This window comes from Ruditapes philippinarum, unplaced genomic scaffold, assembly GCF_026571515.1.
Source record: "Ruditapes philippinarum isolate M1 unplaced genomic scaffold, ASM2657151v2 ctg4978_1_1_1_1, whole genome shotgun sequence".
NCBI lineage: Eukaryota > Metazoa > Mollusca > Bivalvia > Venerida > Veneridae > Ruditapes > Ruditapes philippinarum.
In genome coordinates, this window is record NW_026852216.1 from 45,863 (window position 1) to 72,157 (window position 26,295).

At 33.4% G+C, this 26,295-nt stretch overlaps 1 protein-coding gene and 1 long non-coding RNA gene across 2 annotated transcripts in view; both read right to left on the minus strand.

Moving 5' to 3' along the window:
- Window positions 1–3,233, minus strand: part of LOC132752823 (uncharacterized) — a 39,180-nt gene extending 35,947 nt beyond the window's left edge. Inside the window, exon 1 of the long non-coding RNA XR_009628862.1 lies at window positions 3,125–3,233. This is a non-coding gene — a long non-coding RNA (uncharacterized LOC132752823). The remainder of the gene's footprint in view (window positions 1–3,124) is intronic.
- An 878-nt stretch (window positions 3,234–4,111) lies between these two features.
- LOC132752813 (putative mediator of RNA polymerase II transcription subunit 26) overlaps window positions 4,112–26,295 on the minus strand; it is a 34,808-nt gene continuing 12,624 nt past the window's right edge. Inside the window, exons 5-7 of the mRNA XM_060743202.1 lie at window positions 25,315–25,363; window positions 6,458–6,524; window positions 4,112–4,178 (exon numbers count right to left, since the gene is read on the minus strand). Coding sequence (XP_060599185.1) covers window positions 4,112–4,178; window positions 6,458–6,524; window positions 25,315–25,363 — 183 coding nt within the window. The remainder of the gene's footprint in view (window positions 4,179–6,457; window positions 6,525–25,314; window positions 25,364–26,295) is intronic.

Sequence of the window (26,295 nt, forward strand, 5' to 3'; positions counted from 1 at the left end):
AAAATAATGGCTACATACATTTCCACAAAAGTATGAGTGCTGAAACTGAAAATTCAAAATTTTTCCAACATTCAAAAAAGATAACTTTGTCCAGAATCATTGAACCAAGACCAAATTCAAACTTGAACTGATTATTCCTAAGATGTATCTATATGTCAAATTTGAGTTGAATGTGTACAACCATTGGGGAGATAATGAACAGACACTAAAAATTTCTGATTTTCGGAGTTCAAGAGGGATAACTCTGTCAGCTATCATCAAACCATGATTGACCAATGCATTCTTATGACATATCCATATCTTTAATTTGAGTTGATTATGTACAACTGTTGGGGAGATAATGAATGGGAACTGAAAATTTCCTTCTTTTTTTTTTTCAAAGTTAAAAGGGCATAACTGTGCAAAAAATCCTCAAATCATGACAAAATTCGAACTTGACCTGCGCATTTCTTTGACATATCCATATGTCAAATTTGAGTTGAATGTGTAACACCCTAGAAGAGATAATGAACAGAAACTGAAACTTTCATATTATTTTCTAAGTGAAAGGGACATAACTCTGCCAAAATTCATAGAACCATGACCAAATTCATATTTGACCTGCGCATTCCTTTAACGTATCCATATGTCAAATTTGAGTTGAATTTGTAATACTGTTGGGGAGATAATGAACAGAAAAGGAAAATTTCATTTTAATTTCAAAGTGAAAGGGGCATAACTCTGCCAAAAATCATTGAACCATGACCAAATTCAAACTTGACCTGCGCATTCATTTGAAGTATCCATTATGTCAAATTTAAGTAGAATGTGTAATATCGTTGGGGAGATAATGAACAGAAACTGAAAATTTCATATTATTTTCAAAGTGCAAGGGGCATAACTCTGCCAAAAACCATCGAACCATGACCAAATTCAAACTTGACCTGTATTTTCTCATATCATATCCATATGTCAAATTTGAGTTGAATTTGTGCAACTGTTACTAAGATAATGAACAGAAACTGATGATGACGGAATGACAGAATGACGGACTTAGGACTGAACAGGGTAACACTATATGCCCCAGTGACTGCATACCTACTCAATGAGACCTATCTACCTACAAAGTTTCATGTTGATACCTCTTATACTTTAAGAGTTATGTCCCGGACAAAGTTCAAAGAATAAAAATAAACAAAGGGCAATAATTCAAAAATTAGGCAAGGAAGAGTAACGGTTCTTGTGCACTGCACACCCACTCAATGAGATCTATCTACCCATGAAGTTCCATGTTGATACCACTTGTTGTTTCAAAGTTATGTCCCGGACAAGAAATGCGGATGGACGGACAGACAAAGCGGCAACTATATGCTCACCCTTCAGGGAGCATAAAAATAGATGGCACAGACATATAACTTGGCAATCACATGTTCTTTGTATTGATAAGTAAGTGTGGAAATTATAAAGTCATAAGTACAGGAAGAACTTAAGGTATATCCAACTTGCCGGTTTAGGTTAACCATATTCATTTTCAAAGTGCTGAAAAGGGCCCTAACTTGGTAAAAACAAGAGCAGGTGATGCTACCAGACTAGGTTTTGGACACAGAAAAGTATATCTTACGTAGTTTCAGAGTTATGTCCAAAGTGTGATAATTCCAAACATAAGCAAGGCAGAGCTACTGTTCTTTGCACTGCATTTCTACTCAATGAGATCTATCTACTGACTTGCATGTGACACTTATTTCTGTGAAATAGTTGTAAAATCTAACTTCAAATAACGAAGTTATGGGCCGGACACCATTTTGCTGCAAGGTCATACTGTGACCTTGACCTTCAAGGTAGCAGTCCAAATGTTGCGTGCGACACGTCGTCTCAATATTTTGATCATTTCTGTGAAATAGTTGTAAAATCTGACTTCAAATAATGGAGTTATGGGCTGGACGAGTGTAGGACAAAAGCCCTCCCGGACAAAAGCCCTCCCGTCAAAAAGTGACAAGGCAGACAAAAGCCCTCCCGTGAAAATGACAAGGCAGACAAAAGCCCTCCCGTGAAAATGACAGGGTGGACAAAAGCCCTCCCGTAAAAATGATTGGCCGACAAAAGCCCTCCTGTTGAAAATAATAGGTTAGACAAAATCCCCCCCCACTCCTCCCGTGAGAATAATAGGGCGGACAAAAGCCCCCCCCCCCCCCACGCAGCAATACATATATGTATGTTGAATAGTTTATATTTTCCTTTTAATGCACTCAACATCATGATTTTTTTTTCCATGGCCATAAGCTGGGGCTTAAGTCTGCCTTGTTAATTTCAGGGGGGGAGGGGGGGGGGGCTTTAGTCTGCCTTGTTAATTTCAAGGGAGGGCTTTTGTCCGCACAGTCATTTTCATGGGAGGGCTTTTGTCCGCCCTGTTATATTCACGGCAGGGCTTTTTTCCGCCCTGTCATTTTCACGGGAGGGCTTTTGTCCGCCTTGTCATTTTTTGTTTTTGTTTTGCTTTTGTCCGGGAGGGATTTTGTTAATGCTTCAAGGTCATTCTGTGACCTTGACCTTCAAGGTAGCGACCCAAATGTTGCGCGCGAGATGTCGTCTCAATATGGTGATCATTTCTGTGTTATAGTTGTAAAATCCGACTTCAAATATTGAAGTTATGGGCCGGATACGATTTTGCTGCAAGGTCATGCTGTGACCTTGACCTTCAAGGTAGCGGCCCAAATGTTGCGCATGATACGTTGTCTCAATATGTTGATCATTTCTGTGAAATAGTTGTAAAATACAACTTCAAATTACGAAGTTATGGGCCGGACACGATTTTGCTTCAAGGTCATACTGTGACCTTGACCTTCAAGGTAGCAACCCAAATGTTGCACGAGAGACGATGTCTCAATATGGTGATCATTTCTGTGAAATAGTTGTAAAATCTGACTTCAAATAACAAAGTTATGGGCTGGACACGAATTCAGGACGGCGACTATGAGCCTCCCGAAATTTTCAGGGAGCATAATAAAAGCCATAGTTATGTAACTTGCCTAGATCATGTTCTTTGTTTTGATTAGTAAGTGTGTATATTATGAAGCCATTGTTACAGGTAAAACTTAAGAAAAATCAGGGGGCATAAAAAAGCAATATGTATAAAACATAGAAATACCTTGAAGTTTTTTAATCATCTTGGTCTTTTCCTCATCAGTACCATCTATAGCTCTTCCTTTAAAACTTGAAGATACCGGCTGTTTTTCTATAAATGGTTTTATCTATAATATAATGTGATAGATAGTTTTCACTTACAAAGAAATTTTATTTATCAACATTTTGTATTGATTTTTTCACTGTATATAGATAACATGTTCTGATATTTGTCTCTTGTAAAATTGTGCACGTTAATTAAAAAATGTGAGCAGTACAGCTGCAGTCCTGTTACTTTTTGAACAACCCTAGTATAAGGAAACTCAATGACTCCCAGGGACAGGGCCAATTTTGACCCCAGGGCTTTTGTTTAAACAAACTTGGTAGACACTGACTAGATGATGTTTCATACCAAATGGTTAAGCTTTAGCTCTTTTGGTTTTTTTAAAGAAGATTTTTTAATTTTTTTTTCCAGGGTTCTGTATGGAATTAAATTCTTTGAACAATTTTTAAACTTGACTACCAAGGGAACATTCCTGTGAAGTTTGGATGAAATTGGCTCAGCTGTTTTTGAGATGTCGTTTAAAGTAAAAGTTTATGGATGGAGAGACGGACGGACACCAGAAGAAAAGCAATCACAAAAACTCACCATGTCACTTTGTGACAAGTGAGATAAAAATCCAACTTGCCATTTAAGGTTAACCTCATACAGAGGCACAGACAGACAGTTAAGGCAAAAACATTATGTCTCCAAAATATTAATAGGGTGTCACTAACTAGGACATGATGCCTAGGACAGTACTGTTGACTCCTGACCACCACTGTACCAAGAACAGGCATAAAACGTCTCAGCTAATGTAATCTCTATATCCAGACCAGCAAGTGCACAGATACATTGGCCCAATTATTATTATTATGGGTTCATCCCCCCAGTCAGTATTAATAAAAGCACATATAACATTTATAAATTTCTTATTGATCTTTCAGAATTAAATTTCTTTAAGAAGTGAAATCAAATTGTTGTAAAGTCTCTTGCCTTTAAAGAAAATTGGCTAGTATTCACACCGTCCTCACTGTCCCTGTAAAATTGGAAAGTTAAGACATATTACAGTTGAGACTGCCTGAGCAAAATATAACTGATCTTTAATAGAAATTTAACAAGATTGCATTTGAGAAAAATGCTATGCCACCGCATGGTTCAAATTTCATAGCTGTTCATGGAAAAGAAAGTAGGTCACATCATCAAAATCTAGGTCACCTGATATCAAAGTTCAATTTTACAACTAAAACTGTGCACATGGTCAAAATGTCATTGTTGTACATCAAAGGACAAGAAAGTAGGTCATTGTCCCCTCGTGCAAGGCATAATTTTGACCCAAGGGTTTAATTCAAAACAATCTTGATACAGGTCCACCAAACATCATTTCAAGTCAAATATCTAAGCTATAGCTTTCTCCCATTCATAAAACATTTGTTTTATTTTCTGTTTTTACTATGTGTACATAATGAGAATCATTGCCCACGGGCAGGGCCAATTTTTACACCAGGGAAAAAATTTGAACAACTTTGGTAGAGGACCTATAAATGATATTATATATCAAACATCAAAGCTCTATGCCTTGTACCTTCACACAAAAATATTTTTATTTTTTCACTATATGTACATAATGAAAATCAATGACCCCCGGGACGGAACCAATTTTGACCCCAGGGCTATAATTTGAATAATCTTGCTAGAGGTTCACTACACAATGTTTCATGCAAAATATCTTAACTCTAGCCTTTGTAAATTTAGAGAAGATGATTTTTTAAGTTTTTACCATATACATATAAGGAAAACCTATGGCCCCCGCGGGCGGGGCTAATTTTGACACAAGAAGCAAAATTTGAACAACTTTGGTAGATTACCTTTAGATGATATTATTTAACAAATATTAAAGCTCTAAGCCTTGTACCTTCAGACAAAAAGATTTTTTGATTTTTTACTATATGTATATATTGAAATCAATGACCCCCAGGGCGGGAGCAATTTGACCCCAGGGCTATAATTTGAACAATCTTGCTAGAGGTTTACTACACAACGTTTCATGCAAAATATCTAATATCTAACCTCTAGTATTTGTCAATTGCTAGAAGAATTTTTTTTTAAGTTTTTACTATATACATATAAGGAAAACCATTGACCCCCGGGGCGGGGCCAATTTTGACCCCAGGGCTATAATTTGAACAATCTGGGTAGAGGTCTACCAGACAATGCCTTATGCAAAATATCTAAGCTAGATGCCTTTTGGGTCTTTACAAGAAGGTGTTTTTAATTTTTACTATATGCACATATAGTGAAAATCAATGACCCCGGGGCGGGGCCAATTTTGACCCCAGGGCTATAATTTGAACAATCTTGTTAGAGGTCTACGAGACAATGCCTTATGCAAAATATCTAAGCTCTAGGCCTTTTGGGTCTTTACAAGAAGATTTTTTAAATTTATTCTCATAATTCCTTTTGAAATTCTTTGAACAACTTTAAAAGTCCTTCACACAAGGAACAAGCCTGCCAAGTTTGGTTGAAATTGGTCTAGTGGTTTTTCACAAGAGGATTTTTTAAGTTCACTATATAATCTATATAACACACACACAAACACACACGCACACACACACACACAAACACACACACAGGTGAATCGCTATATGCCACCGCATCGCAGATGCTGCGGTGGCATAATAAAAAATATTTGATAAGATGTTTCATATTTAGTATTTAAGCTCTAGCTCTTAGGGTTTCTTAAAAGAAGATTTTTTAAGTTTTTACTATACAAAGAGGGAAAAAAATGACCCCCTGGGGCGAAGCCAATTTTGACCCCAGGGCTTTTATTTGAATAAACTTGGTAGACACCCACTAGAAGATTTTTCAAGCTTAATATCTAAGCTCTAGCTATTTGGGTTTTTTAAAAGAAGACTTTTTAAGTTTTTACTTTATACAAATAAGGAAAATCAAAGACCCCTGGGGCAGGGTTAATTTTGACCCCAGGTCTTTTATTTGAACAAATTGGTAGACACTGACGAGATGATGTTTCATGCCAAATATTTAAGCTCTAGCTCTTTCGCTTTTTGTAACAAAAGATTTTTAAAGTTTTTTTCTTTTGGTTGCCATGGCAACCAGAGTTCTGCATGGAATAAAAATTCTTTGAATAATTTGTAAAGTTGGCTACCAAAGGAACATTCCTGTGAAGTTTTGAGGAGATGCTGTTTAAAGTAAAAGTTTACGGACGGACGGATGCTGGATGGACACTGGACCAAAAGCGAAAACAAAAGCTCACCATGTCACTTTGTGACAGGTGAGCTAAAAATATATAATAATGACCTCAATGCAAAAACCTCGTTAATCAACGTCTCTTCCTTATCTTTCTCCACAACTTCTTGCTCTTCTCCTGCAATTAAAAAGATAGATTTATTATCATAAACCTACATATTTTAAGGACAACTGTACTTTTATTATCTTTCTTGATTACACTATCTAGAACAAACTGAATCTTTGAATTTCAATTTTTCATATTTGATTTTACTGCTGTTAAGGGAGCTAATACTGTCACCAGATTTTTTTTCAAACAAAATCAATTTTTTTAAACTAATTGTTCAGAGACCATTTTTCATGCAATTATCACTTTAAACTCTCTACCAAGTAAAACCTGTTTTTGAGTGGCGGCATGGCAGAGTGGACATGATTTATATGATATCTAATATCTTGGCGTTGTAGCTTCAAAAACAAAGACTTATATGTATTTTCCTATATAAGTCGACATAAAGTAAGTGACAACTGAGGCAGGGCCAATTAAGACCCCAGTGGCATGATTTTAAATCTTTTGTATATGATCATAAGGTGATGCTACATACCAAATATCTTATCCCTGGCATTGTACTTTAAGAGACGAAGATATTGAAAACATTTTTATAATAGAAGTCTATGTAAACTAAGTGACCCCATCCTGAGGAGAAGTCCGGACAAGCTTATGTGTAGCAACAAAAACAAAAAAAACACCAATTTTATTAAAAGGCCATAACTCAGACAAAAATCATTCAACCCGAGACCCCTTGTACTATGAGCAAGTACTTGAGCTATAGATCAATCCTGTAAAGTTTCATTTAATTGCATAAGTGGTATAAGTGGAGAAGCCCCGGCAATCTTTAAAAAGTTAAAACTCATAAAAGGGCCATAATTCTAAACAATGAAATGGAAAATGCCAACAAGAGAGCCATGATGGCCCTGAAATCGCTCACCTGAATATAAAAACTCTCCATGACAAGGAACAAGAAATACTGTAAACTATATTATTAAAAGCAGATATAAAATCTAAATGTTTAACTGATATCACAAAGTTCATATTTCATATTGAATCAATTACCCCTGGGGGCCAATTTTGACACAAGGCTTTTATTTGAACAAACTTGGTAGAAACTCACTAGATGATGTATCATGCTGAATATCTAAGCTCTAGCTCTTTGGATTTTTTAAAAGAAGTTTTACTATATACATATAAAGGAAATCAATGAACCCATAGGGGGGAGCCAATTTTGACCCAAGGGCTTTTATTTCAACAAACTTGGTAGTCACATACTAGAAGAAGTTTCATGCCACATTTCTAAGCTCTAGCTCTTTGGATTTTTTTAAGAAGATTTTTTAAGTTTTAACTATATACATGTGTATATAAGGAAAATCAATGATCCCCTGGGGTAGGGTGGGGCCAATTTTGACCCCTGGGCTTTTATTTTAAAACACATGATAGAAACTCACTAGAAGATGTTTCATGCTTAATATCTAAGCTCTAGCTATTTGGAAGTTTTTACTATATACATATAAGGAAAATCAATAACCCCCTGGGGCAGGGCCAATTTTTACCCAAGAGCTTTCATTTAAACAAACTTGGCAGACACTCACTAGAAGATTTTTCATGCTTTATATCTAAACTCTAGCTATTTTGGTTTTATTAAAATAAGATTTTTAAGTTTTTACTAAATGCATATAAGGAAAATCAATGAAAAAAATCAATCGTACACTCATTTGAAGATGTTTCATGCTTAATATCTAAGCCCTAGTTCCTTTTTTTAAAAGAAGGTTTTTTGTTTTTACTATATACATGTACATATTAGGAAAATCAATGACCCTGGGGTGGGGCCAATTTAGACCCAAAGACTGTTATTTGAACAAACTTGGTAGACACTCACTTGAAAACGTTTCATGCCAAATAACTTAGCTCTAGCTCTTTGCGTTTTTAAAAGAAGGCTTCTTAAGTGTTTACTATATATATATAAGGAACATTCCAGTCAAGTTTGGATGAAATTGGCTCAACGGTTTATGAGCAGATGTTGTTTAAGTAAAAGGTTACGGATGGACACCGGATGAATTGTAATCACAAAACAAAAGCTCACCTTGTCACTTTGTGACAGGTGAGCTAAAAATATGCACAACAAGATTTGGTACCTATCATTCCTGTAAAGTTTGGATGAAATTGCACCAGTAGTTTTTGAGTTGTCCAGACAAATTTTGTGATGGACAGACAGAAAACTGAGAAGTGATCCCTATTTGTTGCCACTACTCTGTAGAGGCTACACATAAATAATGAAATATTCAAATAGTAATGGATGAAGATAAATCCGGGTCATCTATTGTATTGTTGTCTTTGCCATGCCCAGATCATAAAATGTCACATGGTATAGGCACCGTTAAAGTTCAAGTATTTCAAAACTTGATATGCTAACTTAAAATTAGTATTGGTTTGATAAAGAATTTATCAAAAACAGAATTATTTTGCATTTTCTGTTAGGTATTATAATTAAGTCAACTGTAAAGGCATTATGCTCCAGTCAACTGTAAAGGTATTATGCTCCAGTCAACTGTAAAGGTATTATGCTCCAGTCAACTGTAAAGGTATTATGCTCCAGTCAACTGTAAAGGTATTATGCTCTAGTCAACTGTAAAGGTATTATGCTCCAGTCAACTGTAAATGTATTATGCTCCAGTCAACTGTAAAGGTATTATGCTCCAGTCAACTGTAAAGGTATTATGCTCCAGTACACTGTAAAGGTATTATGCTCTAGTCAACTGTAAAGGTATTATGCTCCAGTCAACTGTAAAGGTATTATGCTCTAGTCAACTGTAAAGGTATTATGCTCCAGTCAACTGTAAAGGTATTATGCTCCAGTCAACTGTAAAGGTATTATGCTCTAGTCAACTGTAAATGTATTATGATCCAGTCAACTGTAAAGGTATTATAATTAAGTCAACTGTAAAGGTATTATGCTCCAGTCAACTGTAAAGGTATTATGCTCCAGTCAACTGTAAAGGTATTATGCTCCAGTCAACTGTTAAGGTATTATGCTCCAGTCAACTGTAAAGGTATTATGATCCAGTCAACTGTAAAGGTATTATAATTAAGTCAACTGTAAAGGTATTATGCTCCAGTCAACTGTAAAGGTATTATGCTCAGTCAACTGTAAAGGTATTATGCTCCAGTCAACTGTACAGGTATTATGCTCTAGTCAACTGTAAAGGTATTATGCTCCAGTCAACTGTAAAGGTATTATGCTCCAGTCAACTGTAAAGGTATTATGCTCCAGTCAACTGTAAAGGTATTATGCTCCAGTCAACTGTAAAGGTATTATGCTCTAGTCAACTGTAAAGGTATTATGCTCCAGTCAACTGTAAATGTATTATGCTCCAGTCAACTGTAAAGGTATTATGCTCCAGTCAACTGTAAAGGTATTATGCTCCAGTACACTGTAAAGGTATTATGCTCTAGTCAACTGTAAAGGTATTATGCTCCAGTCAACTGTAAAGGTATTATGCTCTAGTCAACTGTAAATGTATTATGCTCCAGTCAACTGTAAAGGTATTATGCTCCAGTCAACTGTAAAGGTATTATGCTCTAGTCAACTGTAAATGTATTATGATCCAGTCAACTGTAAAGGTATTATAATTAAGTCAACTGTAAAGGTATTATGCTCCAGTCAACTGTAAAGGTATTATGCTCCAGTCAACTGTAAAGGTATTATGCTCCAGTCAACTGTTAAGGTATTATGCTCCAGTCAACTGTAAAGGTATTATGATCCAGTCAACTGTAAAGGTATTATAATTAAGTCAACTGTAAAGGTATTATGCTCCAGTCAACTGTAAAGGTATTATGCTCCAGTCAACTGTAAAGGTATTATGCTCCAGTCAACTGTACAGGTATTATGCTCTAGTCAACTGTAAAGGTATTATGCTCCAGTCAACTGTAAAGGTATTATGCTCTAGTCAACTGTTAAGGTATTATGCTCCAGTCAACTGTAAAGGTATTATGCTCCAGTCAACTGTAAAGGTATTATGCTCTAGTCAACTGTAAAGGTATTATCCTCCAGTCAACTGTAAAGGTATTATGCTCTAGTCAACTGTAAATGTATTATTCTCCAGTCAACTGTAACAACATCTCCGAAGGAAAACATGATTAAATGAGTAAAGTTATTACCTTTTAACTTTTAAGCCCACACTGACAGCTTACTGTAACCCAATTTATATACAAATTTTTGCGTTTTGCCGAGGTCGGACATATTCGCGAATATTTATTTCCGCGTTTTTTTTTATTTCCGTAAAAAAAAAAATTCGCGGATTGGAAAGTCCCATGGGGCAGTAAAATCCATTAGCCGACTATTAATCTTCAATAATTGAGGTCATTATTGGTGTCTTAAATGGGATTAACAATACGCTAGCCTTATATTGTATTGGTAAGTGAATTGTGATCATAACTCAGCAAAACATTTTCTCTATATATGTACATGTACGCATCGTTCGTCTTCATTTTATCTAGAAAAGTCTTTAAGAAATTCAATTTAAGCGTTTCATGAAAAAAAATACCTTCTTCAATCAGGGATCGAACCCACGCCGAGAAAATTATGTTAAATGAGTCCGCAATCTAATCAACTGAGCTATACAGGCTGTTAAGTTTGACGGGTAAAAATCGATACTAGTATGAAACCATCTTGTATTTCACTGTTTGTAATTATGTACACCCAATACCCTTTTGTGATACTCGATAGGTTTATACCACCTTTATCTTAACAATTCACTCAAACAATTATTTTATAGGATCCAAAAAACAATAGCCTTTTGTGATGCTCGATAGTTTTCCCACTTTTGTCAAACATTTATTCTAAAATAAGTGCGAGTACTTTGTATGCATATACTTAGTATAGAAGTGTAAATATGAAGAAACTTAAAACTGACACATGCTCCGTATAGTACCCTATACGGAACGTGATTGACAATAGGCCTACTAGTATTTCATAAACTGTATTAAAATGTGGATGTTTATTTTGATTGTTATATTGACATAGAGTTCTTTTGATATTTATAAAATAGTAGTAGTTTACTTAGTTTGTGTTTTTATTGCTTTATGGCAATACACTGCGAAAAATATATTGATATACGGGAATATACGGTCCCGTATTTTTGACATATACGGGCGTGTACGGGATGTATTCGTCGAATATACGGACCAAGTATACGAGTCCGTATAGGGAAACACCGGGTATACGGGTAGTCTGTATATGCATCAGGCATATACGGAATTCCGTATTTGCCCCATATACATGTACGTATATTTGTTCGTACTTTTGAAGTATACGGAGAATAAAATCCCGTATACGGACTATATTAAGGTTGCTATCCCTAGTATACTATAAATATACCAAGGATATACGGGACCGTATTTTCTACATATACAGAGGATAAACGGACTCGTATTTTCTACGTATACAGAGGATATACGGAACCGTATATTCTACATATACGAGGATATACGGACTCGTATTTTCCACATATACAGATGAATATACGGAGTCGTATTTCCTACATATACAGAAGATATACGGAATGGTATTTTCTAAATATACAGAGGATATACGGAATCGTATTTTTAATATATACAGGGGATATACGGAATTGCATTTTTTAGTTGTCCACAGGGAATACAGAACTGTATTTTCTTGATAAAAGAAGATACAGATAATATCAAAAGCATGCATTTACATATAAGTGACACGTAAACATGACCAAAATGCAGACTTGTACAATAGAACATGTTTAAATTCACATTTTGAATAGGAACTGTAAAGTCATATGCTTAAGAACTTTATCTTCACAATTGAAGTATTTCAAATAATAAAGTAAAAACCAAATCGAGTCACTCTTAAATATTTATTACTTCATAAACATATATTCAATATGTATACATATATTAAACAAAATAAACATGTCTTCGCTACAACAGTCATATATTGTTGCAAGCCTTATTCCAGAGGAACAAATTAATGTAGCGTTGCAACGGAACGGCGATATACCGGTATGATGCGATACAGAGTCATGAAATACGTATCACAGTGGAGAAAATCCGCACTGCGATATTTTTCTTAAAGATCGAGTTATACATGTACATGTTTCGATATTTTCAAGCCGTAACCTTTATGAAATTGCATGTTGTTTAAATGTAGAACAAACTATACCCAACTTCAAGTTCGATTCTATTTATCTTAACAATGATTTTTATGAGCCACTTGTATTACACCCATGAAATATTTTAAAGATATTCATATCATTGTTTCGTGTTTAACATTCACATATTATTTTTTAGGAAAAATGAGTCCATAGCACAAAATTGATTATTACAGAAAGTTTTAATAATAATCATTAAAACGAAAAAAATCCGTATTTACAGAAATTCGTCATTCAAACACAGTTCTCAAAAGCACTTAAATATATCAATCATCTATAGGAATGTTATGTAGACCAGTGTGACGGTGTCTATTTCGTGACGTAGGAAATGTTATCTCCAGATATTACAATCTTCTTCGGCATGTGTCTATCTGAAAAAGAGAGTTCAAAATCCTGTTAAAATAGTGGTCGACTGTCGTGAAATAGTTTTCACAACTTTCAAAAGACTATACACAAGCATTTTTTAAGCGTATACATATATTACATTTGTTTTTTCTAACGCAATTTCAAAATTTTTTATATTATTAGGATAAAGATGTCATTTTATAAAGCAATCATTTACAACAGGATTTTAAATGAAATGATTAATCTATGACGGTCGATAAGTTATATGTTTTTGTTAAAAAAAACCTTTACGAATATATTTATTTCACACCTGCTATATAAAAATGATAATGGTATCTTTGTTCTATGTAAAAGAGGGTTTTATTGATTAAAATATATTAATACAAAATAACATTGTATTGGGAAAAAGTGTTGACATAATCTTTTTGATCGTTTTACGATGTATATTAGCATCGTTAGTAGGAGTCAAATTTGTTTGAAAAAAGGCCTTAAAAAGTACGGATATTTGTTACTCAGATGTAGATCCGTGTTTGCACAATGATATCCAGTTAAGTAAAAAGGCGGAATACCCAGCTTTACTTCTCATTTATATAAAAAAACGTTAATCTTAACAAATTTGGATTATTGTTTGTTTCAATTTCAATTGTTTCAAAACTATCTCAAGCAACGAATGAAACCTTCAATAAACAATAGTGTAGATTAATATTTTTTATTGTTAAGACTGTTTAACTAGGTAAGTTTTGACAATAGAATCTCTTACAGTGTGCCATCTCTAAAAATAAAGTGATAATTCTCACGAAATATAAATCAAAATATCCTCTCTTGCCTATAGCATTTATCTGATAGTATGAAATCAAATTCAGAAAAATAAAATATACGTATCATATGTGACAATTGCATAAAATACATAGGAAATATTTTAGTTAATACATGCGAATGCGACTATTACGTGCGCACGTGAAACATTTACGTATCAACGCAATATGTTTCACGTGCGCACAAGTACTGTGCGTTTAGTATGATAATTTAGTGACGAGGTGGTCAAGTCCACTATCCAGGTGTAAAACAGCTATCATATTGTGTTTATTATCTTCAAACAGGCTAGTTATATAAATTTAATTTTCAACAAATTAACCAACTCTCAGCGTAATGCAGTAGGTAAGGTTGTGGTAAATATCAATGCAAGACAGCTAGGCTCGGATTGCACCCTTTTCCCAAAAAATATTGCTTTATAATTATCAATCAGGTAAGAAAAGTTTTGTATCATTTATTGTAAAGATTATAAATGCTGTGATATTTTCTATTAACTTCTCATTTGTTTAAAATGTAGCTATATTAGCCCTATTTAGCAAGTTGGTGCAACTTTATACGGAATGCAATAATACTGTACACAGACTCTTTCAACTATAGTTTAAGTTTGCAACGAAATACTATGGCACTGCAAAGTACTATGACTACTACATACTACACACTAAACAGGATAAAAATCACTATCATCCGTGCATGTATATCTAAATTATTAAATATCATAACAAAAACTGCCTTTCTATCCCAATTCATTTTTCTAATGTAAAAATTAAAAAAAAAATATATGGAAAGAAAAAAACGCAAAAAAAAGTAAACAACTGGTGAGGCTCGAACTTGTGATAAAATTTAATGTGTATGACATCTAACTTTTCCAATCAAGACATTTCAAATTCTGTTTCTTATCTGACATTATAATTCGCTTTGAAAACCCTGTTTACTATTAAGGACAAATGTTTCTTAACTTTTAGTGTACATGTACAAAAGAAAAATGTAACGTCACTCTCACATTATCAAAGCGGCGTACTTATCGCTTTACGCACGTAGTAAACTAAAAAAATTACTATCATTTACATATATAAAAGTGATTAAACTGTAAAGAAATACAAATATTTTTTGATACAGTAAAATATGTTTAAGAAAAGAAAACTAATTTAATAAAATAAAGTCGCATGCACAGTGCATCTTTATCAAACCATTGGGTGTGTTCGAGTTTTAATTCTTTTATTTTATATATTTGATTTTTGCCAATATTAAAAGCAAGTACGATTTTAGTATTTAAAATGCGCGGCAAAATGCTTATATCATATAATGCCTTAATTGACATCATTTTATGAAGTGTGACATCAAATTTGCCTAAGAATTAATTTTTAAAAAAGATATAAAAGGAACCAATGTATTTTAAATAACCACATTTAATTTTTGTCAAAATAAAGCGTTTTAAATTTAAAGGGAAAATTTACTTTGCCCCTTGGGAAAAAAATAAAAAAACATGGGTGGTTCCCGTACAGGGGTTTGGGAAAATATATGAGGGCTGGGGAACTCCTTTTTTACAGAAGTACGTCCCTGTAAATTTTCTTATTTTATTCCAAAACACAAAAATGTATATAAAGTAAATTTCATCTATATAGCTTGCCCACCCTACTTTGTTCAAACTACAAATTTTCTGTAAAGAGGGCACAGCTTTCATTTTAGAAAAATTTAAAATGGCTGAAAAAATTTATAAATAAAATTCACAAAAAAAGAAAAAAAGACACATTGAAAAAATATTTCATAAAGTGATCACCAATGATTGTGCGAAAAGTGTTAATACTGTAGGAAAGTGTTCACTTTTTATGTGCATGTGTAGTTATGTTTTTTTTGTCTTTTTTTTTTTTTTTTTTCTTATCTTGTGTGTTCGTGCGTGCGTGCGTGGGTGTGTTACCATATTGCCTTTATGTGAAATATAAGTCAACATATGGAATGTCGAAAAATGTGTGATGTACAAAGGCTCAATACAGTTTTTTTTCAAGCGTTTTTTTAAATTTATGTATAATTGAAATATTAAATAACTGTTCCTCAAACAGGCGCGTGTTTGTGACTGACCCATGCGATATCACCTTATGGTAATGTTTATCTTAAAAAAACTAAACAAAGATTTTAATTATAATAAGAAAAAAATATTTAAATTTTCATTTGTCCAATAAAAATCCATTGTAATTGTCGAAAAACTCAGTTCATGTATAATACAATTTAAAAATCTGGGTAATCCTGAATAACATAGATAAATAAACAAAAATATTCAAATGAAAAACAAGAGTTATCTGTCCTGAATTGCGAGTAAACTCGATCTTGCTAATTACTATTAATGCTCAAACAATACAAACAAAACCGTTTTAAAACTTCTGGTTTGTTGCGATACTTTATATTCACGAGTTTTAAAAATCTTACACCGACAACAGGCTCCTGATCTAAGCTTCGTATCAATGTAAAAATAAACATATGAGCCGCGTTCACGACAAAACCAACATAATGGGTTTGTGACCAGCAATGGATCCAGACCAGTCCTGCGCATCCGCGTAGTCTGAATCAGGATCCAATGCTGTTCGCTTACAAACTCTATAACAAGTAGAGAAACCCGTTAGCGAACAGCGTGGATCCTGATCAGACTGCGGCAGGCTGGTCTGGATCCATGCTGGTCGCAAAACCCATTATGTTGGTTTTGGCGTGACGCGGCTCATACATTTTTGACACCAAGGGTAAGTGAATTAACAGTTAACCGTTTAACTTAACACCTGTCGGCCATATTACATGCAGTCATGCACATTCTTTGTATTAATGTAAATAAAAAATCTGAAAATTATTTTCATTTTATTTATTCGTCTAAATGTATAATGATTTCAATAAAAAAGAAATGTTTGTTTCCTATTTTTGTTTAAGATTTGTATTCATTTAAGAATAGGTTAATATAAATAAGAAATATAACAACATGTGTACAGAAACTTAAAAAAAGTAAATAACATTGAAACATTCTTTTAAAATATGTTAATCTGTTAAATCTGATAATTTTTGTTATTATATTGAATAGATAAAACATAACCTATTTTTCGGCTATCAATTTCATAAATTACAATTATTAAAATAATAAAGTCACAGCAATAACACGTATAATATCATTTTTTATTTTTCCAACGTTTCGGCAAATGTATGCCTTTTTCAAGGTAAATAAATAATAATAATATCAACGGACGTGACGTCGTAATTTTACAATTAACGTCACGCCCACTTTAGCGGAAAAACGAACAAATACGAACAATTCCAATTCATGATAAAAGAGATAAGTGCACCAAAACAAAGCATCAAAATATAAAAAATATAAAACGACACAATAGATATCGGATTAATAAATACGAATATTTCCTATAGGGTTTAATTATAAAAATGAATAATAGGAAAAAAACGAATATCTATGTGGCGTAATTCTAGCATTTGTAGCGTGGATTGATATTTTATGAATTATTTAATTGAGTATAACAACTTTGTGTTCATTCCTTCTGGAAAATGAGTTTTTAGCTTATGGATCCAAAATGTTTCTTTGCACAAACGATCTAAAGTATTGTAAACAACATCTATGGGCATAAATGAAAAGTCGGTAAAAAATTATGATCGTCCTTATTAAAATGATTTGCAACATTAGTGGAGAATGCAGGATCTACAAAATTGCATATATCAAATTTATGGCTATTCATTCGTTTAGACACAGGTTGTTTGGTTTGACCAACATACTGCATGCTAAACATTTTTACATGTTATCAAATATATACAATTCTTGGTTTGAACAGTTAGTATGTTGACGTAAGTCAAATATCTCTCCTGTATTAGAACTGTAAAATGACGTACCACTATTAATACGAACACAATGAGAACAGCGTTTTCTACAACAACCTCCAGAAATGTGATGTAAAGTCACTGTCAGTATCAAATCTAGATCTAACTAAAAAGTCTTGTAAGTTTATTGGACGTTTATAGGCAATTATGGGTGTGTAGTTATTGTGAATATTTTTAACACCTTCGTTTTTTTTGACAGATTTAGTAGGTCCCAATATTTATGAAATAGTATTTTCCAATATTAGGTAAGGACGGATTATATGTCACAATAAATGGAAGAACGTTTTTCTTTTCTTTATCTTGTGGCCGTAAGGCATCCTCTTGTGACATCTGTGACACGTGAAGAAACGCTGAATCTATAACCGTCTCAGGGAAATTTCTATACTTATGAAGAATTCTCGTAGTTTGCTCAGTGAAGTAGAGAACACGTCGTCGTCGGATATAATTCTCCTGTAACGCTTAGCCTGACTGTGGGTATTTCCGTCTTTACACCGTTTTGGATGACAGGATGTATAATCAAGATATTGGTGGTTGTTAGTTTCCTTTACATAAACATTAGTTTGAAGTTCGTACGATTTTCCTTTTGATACTTGAAACATCAAGAAAACAAAACAGATTGTTGAGATATGGTGTGGGTGAATTTAATGCTTGGGTGAACATTGTTGATTTTGTCAATAAATGTGTTAAGTTCTTCAAAGAGAATGATCCCAAAGCATAAAAATATCGTCTAGAAAACGAAGCCACAATGACGGTTTAAGCTGACTATCTTTCAAAAACTCCTCTTCGAATTTCCCCAAAAAGTGCTGCGTACGCGGGGGCGACGGGCTTCCCATAGCGGTACCCATTTTCTGAAGAAAATAGTCATCCCCGAACTTGAAGTAGTTATTTTCAAGAATAAGTTTCAAAAGTTTAACAATTTCATCTGACGAAAGTCTGCTGTTATTATTTCCTTGTCTTAAATAAACAAACACGCATCAGTTCCATCCGTATGTGGTATAGAATTAGTATAAAGTGAAGAAGACATCTAGTGTTACCAAATATGTGTTTTTGCTTTGTAGTTTAATATTACGTAATTTATTGATGAAAATCTGTGGTGTCTTTTACATATGATGGCAATCTAAGCATATGTGGTTTAAGTATAAAGTCGAGATACTTTGAAATATTTTCTGTCGGTGAGTTACATCCTGACACAATAGGTCTACCCGGATACTTTAATGGCAGTGTGAAGTCTGGAGATTTGTGTGTTTTTAGGTAAGATATAAAAACACGGTGTACGTATGTTCGTTGGAAATACATCAAATTCATCCGAAATACCAGTCGGTTTGGTTTTCTTAAATCTTATCAATGCATTTCCGATATGTTACATTTTTAATAATTTCTGTAGGATCTTCCGTACATTTTTCATAAGTAGCTGTTGTTTTTGAGTTGACGTAAAACTTCCCGTCGGTAATCGTCAGTATTCATAATATTAAACGATAGTGTTCGATTTGTCCGCTTTCTTTATAATTATACTTTTATCTTGTGACAGTTTACGTAGCGACTCCATTTCAGACTTGGTTATATTACTATAACGTTTGTGTTTATTAATGATACTTTGGATTGCAATATTTCTTCCGTAATAGCATTAAATGTAAAAGTCCAAGTAAACATCTCTTCCAGCGGTGGGGGTGAATGATGATTTTTTTTATTGAAAAATGGGGTGTTGGGAATATTCGTCTTTTTTCACTATCACTTTGAGAATTAGTTTTTCACAAGGTTCATTTAAATTGTTAAAAAATTTCTTTGAGTCTTAATCTTCTTTGAAACATGCAAAGTAATCTTCAGCAAGTTTAATTTTATCATGAGAACTTAATTTTAGGGCAGAATTTAAACCCTTTCTAAAAGAATAAAATCATCGTCACTTAGCTTTTTTTTGAAGATAAATTCATGACTGTCTGCTTCCCTTTCTGTATCTTTTGAAAGCCTCCTTTTGAGTGTCGCCATGTCTTTTCTTGTCTGCCACTCTGATAAATCGTCTCTGCCGGCGTTTCCGGTTGGAGTCACTGCTAGTAGATCCGTCACCATATTCGTTAATTAATTCCAGGGTTTTCTGGAGTTTCAGCGAATTGTTTTTCTTGGGCGCCCCGTGCTTTATGGCCTCTGCGTAGGTTTTTGCGCGTGCCCCCGGGGCCTGTAAGTTTTTTGAAACTTCTAACTTCCGGTGATGAAGAAAGGCACGAATGTTTCAATCGAAGTTTTAGGCTTCACGGGTTGACGGGTATTTCTGCGTATTTGTATCCATGGATCTAAATGTTGGCGTTTTTTTTTTGTTGGCTTACTTTTGACATTTTGAAACTTTTTTCGCACGTTTTACTTGACCACCGTTTTTTGCAGTTGTCTTATCTTGTTTTGTTGTAGTAACAACTATCTCATCATTATATTCTTCGTCATCAGTGTTATTACTAATAATTGAAGTTTTAATTTGAAAAGACGCTTCTATGAGAAATTTAAGCTTTTTCTCGTGTGTCAACAATACGTCTTCTTTTTTCTTTTCCGTGCGTTCAAATATATCACATCAATTTTTTTTTTTTTTTATAAATTACAATTAAAATAAATAAAATTTGAGTGTCTCTTTTCGATATGATCTTTCTTGCACAGAATAAATAATTTGATTCGCACCCCTGCTGTTAAGTGATAATTGAGATCTCTCAAGAGCATAAAGTCCAATCAGTTGACCAATCAAGCATACATAGGTCGTGTCACACACACTGATTAATCCCTTGTACTACCATGTCCAGGGGCTGTAATACCTTGACATCTTCGGTGTTTAAATGTCGTTATTTTCAACTCGGTGTCTTTTTTACCCTGAAGGGAAGTTATGATTAACGCATTTAACAAATGCCCTTTTCATTTTTTTTGTTTTTGCATTTTTCATACAAATCATTAATTAAACAAGATACAGTTTCGAAATCAAAATCAAACTCGTAACCTCCCAGTCTAAATTTAGGGATATATGCCTGCTTTAATAATCTAATCCGGCGGCCATATTGGATAGCGAAACAGATTAAACAGTGTTAAAGTTTTCTAAAAACAAATCAGTTTAACCCTGAAATAAGCTGTTGTTCACAAAATGCAACTATTCTATTGATCGCATATTGATATTGCAACGATAAAAAATAACTTTTAACCTACCTTGTTTTGCAATATTCTGAATTTTATTTACTATCCATTTCCAATCCCATTTTTTCCTTTTTCATTTCGCCCGCGCTATTTCTGATTGGTTGATAGGATTCACGTGATACAAAACCAACGCTTTAAACTCATTGGCTGTTTTGAAACGCGTGATATGCCTAGATACCGTTTGTAGCATTAATAATGCCACTGATTTATATTAAGGTCGGTGATAATGCGGAAGAAAGCAGCATACTAAGATCTTTATCCGATACAAAATAATGCAATATTACATGTATTAAATTGGAAATATCATGTATCCATAAACGATAACTTTGCATACATGTATAACATAACCATTCATACTTTTTCATAGGCAAAACTTTGATTCTAATGCTCAATCGGTTATGCATATTTTTGATAATAATTATAATAATAATAATATTAATAATAAATAATAATAATAATAATACTTATGATGATGATGATGGTGATGATAATAGTGATAAAAAATAATAATATAATGAGATGATGATGATGATGATGATGATAATGATGATAATAATAATAATAAATAATAATAATAATAATAAAAGACGTTTTAGAAGCGCTGAGAAATATTTATAAATTACACAAATTTCCTCCCCCCCCCCCCAGTCCATCAAACAAAAGCCTCCCTAAGGTTTATAGACCAGACTGATTACTATCTATTTTTGCACGCCCAGTGTTCGGGAACTTGGGTTAAACTTCAAATAAATCTAGACAAGTATGCGCCTTTCACTTTTATTTTCTTGATAAGCTTTGGAAAGGGATTCTCTGAAAATATTCATTTACATTTGTACTGCACAATATATAATAAAGTAAACATAAAAACATTCATATCATCAATGAATTATAAGTACGACTTACGCAATAAATCAAATTAGAACTTTTGTAGTACCTTTAAATTTAAATCTTAATGTAAATTATCTTTAAAAACAATTGCATTTATTTGTTAAAATACATCAAGTTCCAGATTTAAACTGACGAGATTCTCAATAACAACTGTTTGATGTTGATGAACTGGGGGGGGGGGGGTTGAGGGGGGGGGGGGGCTTTTGTTTAACGTGTAAATTTCATGGGGGGGGGCTTTTTGTCCACCTTGTCATTTTTAGATGGGAGGGGGGCTTTAGTCCGTGTCACCATTAAAATAAATAAATTACTTACTTACTTACTTATACACATAAATGAAGTATAAAGATCCTTTCACATTATCTGCGGATTTCATAATTATGATATAACTTTATTAGTATAAGAATATTTGGAGCATCGGTAAAAATTCGAAAGTCCAATTTAAAAAGTGATTTTACTATCAATATATAATTTAGTATGTTCTTAACTTGAGCTTTGAAATCAAACTACGACAATTTTTATTTTTTTAAACAGAAATTTACTTTTACAAAAACTGTTTCCAAGATACATAATTTTATTTTAACCAGGTAACAAATGTTAATTTACATAGCACGGCCATGTTCCCCTGTCCTGAACAATATTCAAGTCACCGAATTATGCAGAAACACGGCTGATGAGAGACGAGAAAACTCGGGAGATAAAAACTGAAACTGAAACTGTTCTATTTAATTAAACGCCTATTTCTATATACATATTCAATGGCGTTGTACAAAAGGATAATAAAAGTATGTACATATAGATAAAAAAAACAACACATATGCATGGCAAATGAACTACAAAAAATATTTTAAAGATATCAGCCGTGTAAAATATAGTATTAAAAACTTTAAAAAAAGAAAGAATAGTTATAAAAAATAACAATAAAAAATAATTTAAAAGAAAATAAAAATGAATGGTTATTTCAGTAAAATTTCAAACACATTTCCACATCTCTATCAGTTAACAGCCCAATCACAATCTTAAAACAATGCGTAAAAATCTCTAAAATAGTAGGTTTTGACATTTTTCTTGAACATGTCCAAAGTCGAAGACTGTCTTATATACAGAGGCAATTTATTCCAGAGAGTTGGACCAACGGTACTAAAACTTCTGTCGTTAAATGTTTTCCTTTTGTTAAAGGGGACAGCAAAACAATAATCCATATTATCAACAGATCTGAGATTTGGTCTTTTTATGACAGGCTTGTTTAACAGTTCTCTTAGATAAACCGGAGCATTGCCCATAAAACAGTTATACATTGTACATAGTATTTTAAAATTGATCCTAGCTTTAATTGGTAACCAATGCAGTTCCAACAAAGAGTCTTTGGAACTATCATATTTTCCGCGTTGCAAAACAAGTTTAGCGCACATATTCTGGATACGCTGTAATTTCTGTAACTCACTTTCTGAAATGCCAAACAATATAGCGTTGCAATAATCCAAATGTGAGATTACAAGCGACAATACTAGGATTTTTGTGGCGTCCTGAGTCAGATATTGGCGAATGCTCTTTATTCAGATGATGATGATATTTTTCAAGAAATGCTACTTCGAATAATTTGACATCATCTATCAACAATACATGTACATACACCCCAGTGACATCCATCTGATTCTAGCTTGTGAACTTAGATATAATTGGACCTGGCGGCAGGGTACTTCAAAGTTTACTTTAAGATAAATCTTAATTGTGTCTTGTTTAAATGACGAATTCCGCCAAATTAAAGGATAACAACAACACGACGCTGCAAAAGCATTGGAAAGAATACAGCAGCTATGTCTGTTTCATTTTAATATGTCGGGTTAGAGTCTTTATAATATCTAGAACAAAATCACATAGGATTACAATTTAATTCCCTTATTTCGTACATGAATTATATTAGAAATTGACAGTAAAAAATACCGTTAAGACATTCAACACCAATTGCGCTAACTTACCTAATCGGAGAAAACCGACACTCGATATACCCTGCTGCGTTTATGATCAATATCCGGATCAATATCCGGCTTAATCAGTATTGTCTTCGATTATGGCAATACAGCACGTGGCTATTACACAATATTATGTCATAAATGAGACCGCGCGAAAAGAAATCAAAATTGGGGAATTCGGAACTTCATAAGATTTCTATTCAAAACTTGTGTACAGAAACGCAAATCTTTGTTTCCTGAAATAAAAGATTAAATAAATAAATAATAAATGAATAAATGAATATGAATAAATGAATAAATAAATGAATGAATGATTGGTTGATTGATTCAATGAATGAATGAATGAATGAATGAGATATCATTGTTGTTTTTTTTTACATATGCAAGTACATGTATTATATTATGTATAGCCTATTTTTATAGGACATATATCAACGTAAAATTTAATTGCTGTGTGGACAATCCCGATTTCATCTTCGTGATTTCACAATTATTTTAACTTTCACGATTTCAACTTCACAGATTCACGATTTTATTATAATTAATTCATGTTTTGAACATCACAATTTCAACTTTATCATTTTCTCATGTTTGGCTTATCATTATAAAATATTATAATGATAATGAAAAGGAAATTACAAAATAACATGATTCACCATAGATGCAAAATGCAAAACAGTACTATCTAATCGTCAATCGCAATTGTAAAGTATTCGCTATTTATCTGCGGGTGTATGCTAAAAAGCAAACCAAGCGGTATTGAGCTAGAATACCGCGTCTGCATGTTACAGGTGGATGTCTTACACGTTCTGTGCACTGACGATATTATTTGTACGCAATTGACGCGTTAATAACTCCAGGAAATTTTGCATTGTGTTAATTGTCAAATGTCTGACAAATATATGATCAGACTATTTCTTTACTCTTACAGGAAATAGGCTATTCAGAAGTAAATTTTCATTCGCTATTTCTATATACAGAATCCGTATTTGCACGAATACGGAATTTCGTATTTTAGTAATATACGGACTTGTTATAAAAATTCCGTATATTAGTAAAATACGGACTTCGTACATCAAAGTTCCCGTATATTACGAGTGTACGGAGTTCGTATATTAGTCATATACGGACTGATATAATATACGGTCCCGTACATCTCCGTATTTCAAGTTTCCCGTATTCTTACACGTATATTAATGATATACGGAATTCCGTACACTTCCGTATATCCATGTCTTTTTCGCAGTGATATTCATAACAATTCATTACTTCCTAACAGGTGCCCGTAAAATTTGAATATATCCGGTCAAGTAGCTTTGCATAACCACGTCTAAAATAAAAATTTCTCTCCAATTTATTCACGAAATTGTGCGGACTTATTCGCGCAAACAAATATTCGCGCTTTGTGGCCATCCGCGAATAAAGCGAATATTAATAGGTCGCGAATATTCGTTGGGTTACAGTAATTGGGCACCAACACAGTTAGGAATATTTCCAACTACCAAGGTTGAGCAGAGGTTATACCTTCAGAAGGGTGTGGCCTATTCCAGAGGGAATTGGGGTTGGGAAGGTAAAATTTAAAAGTCTAAGTACCTGCTATTTCTCATTTGACTAGCCCATTAAGACATACTGACAATATGTGAAGGCTGTAAAACACCGAATACTCACCTGAGCTTGTATATTCATTGTCATTTGGTCTAGGTGGCATTGGAGCTACCTGAAATTGATAAGTTTACATAAATATAAAAAATGGCCGAATATTCAAATTGTAATAAAAAGCTTGTGTTTTAAAAGAAACTTTTGTTTTTAAAATTATTTTCTTATTTTTTTCATTTTTTACAATCTACTTAAATGGGCATATTATGCTTATTGTGCAAAATTATATTGTTACTACAGGTGACTGTTTGTTTATCAATTATCATAGATTGTCCAATTAGGGAGATTACAAAGTATAGCATGTAGCATCGAGAGTAGAACAAAAGCCCTCCCGGACAAAAGCTCTCAATCTCAAAATATATATTGGACCAGAACACTCCAATGAAATTTGCAGGTAGTTAAAAAGCCCTCCCAAATATTTAGCAGGTAGGAAAATCCCTCCTCCCCTCCCCTTCCATAATTTATTAGTTGTTAAAATTGTTAATACTAAATACAGCAATGCAAATTTAATATATTTATTCACATTATTGTACATGTACTAATAAAATTATACTATTTACTAGAACTATCACTAAATGTGATTAATACCCTCGCAAGACTGTTTCGGAAATGAGGAAGTAACAAGTAACAGAATACCTTGTAAAAGAATTGAGTAATAGTTGTGGGCAATAAAAGATAGTTGTGGTTCTTTTATGTTGAATTTCATTTCAATGATGAAGTTTTATTGAATTACACTGTAACTAGAAATGTGTCCATAGGACACAGGTGCCCCCACACTCTACTGATTTGTCAATCTTATGTCCTTAGGTCAAATATTTTTGTGCCCCCACTATAGTGGAGGGGGGTGGGATTTAGATTTACCCTTGTCTGTCCGTCCCTTCTCTTTTTGTGTCGCACGTAGCTCAAAAAGTAAATGACCTAGAGTCATGAAACCGTACAGGAATGCTGATCAGCATGTGTTGTTGTGCACCTGGGTATTTTCGTGTGGATATT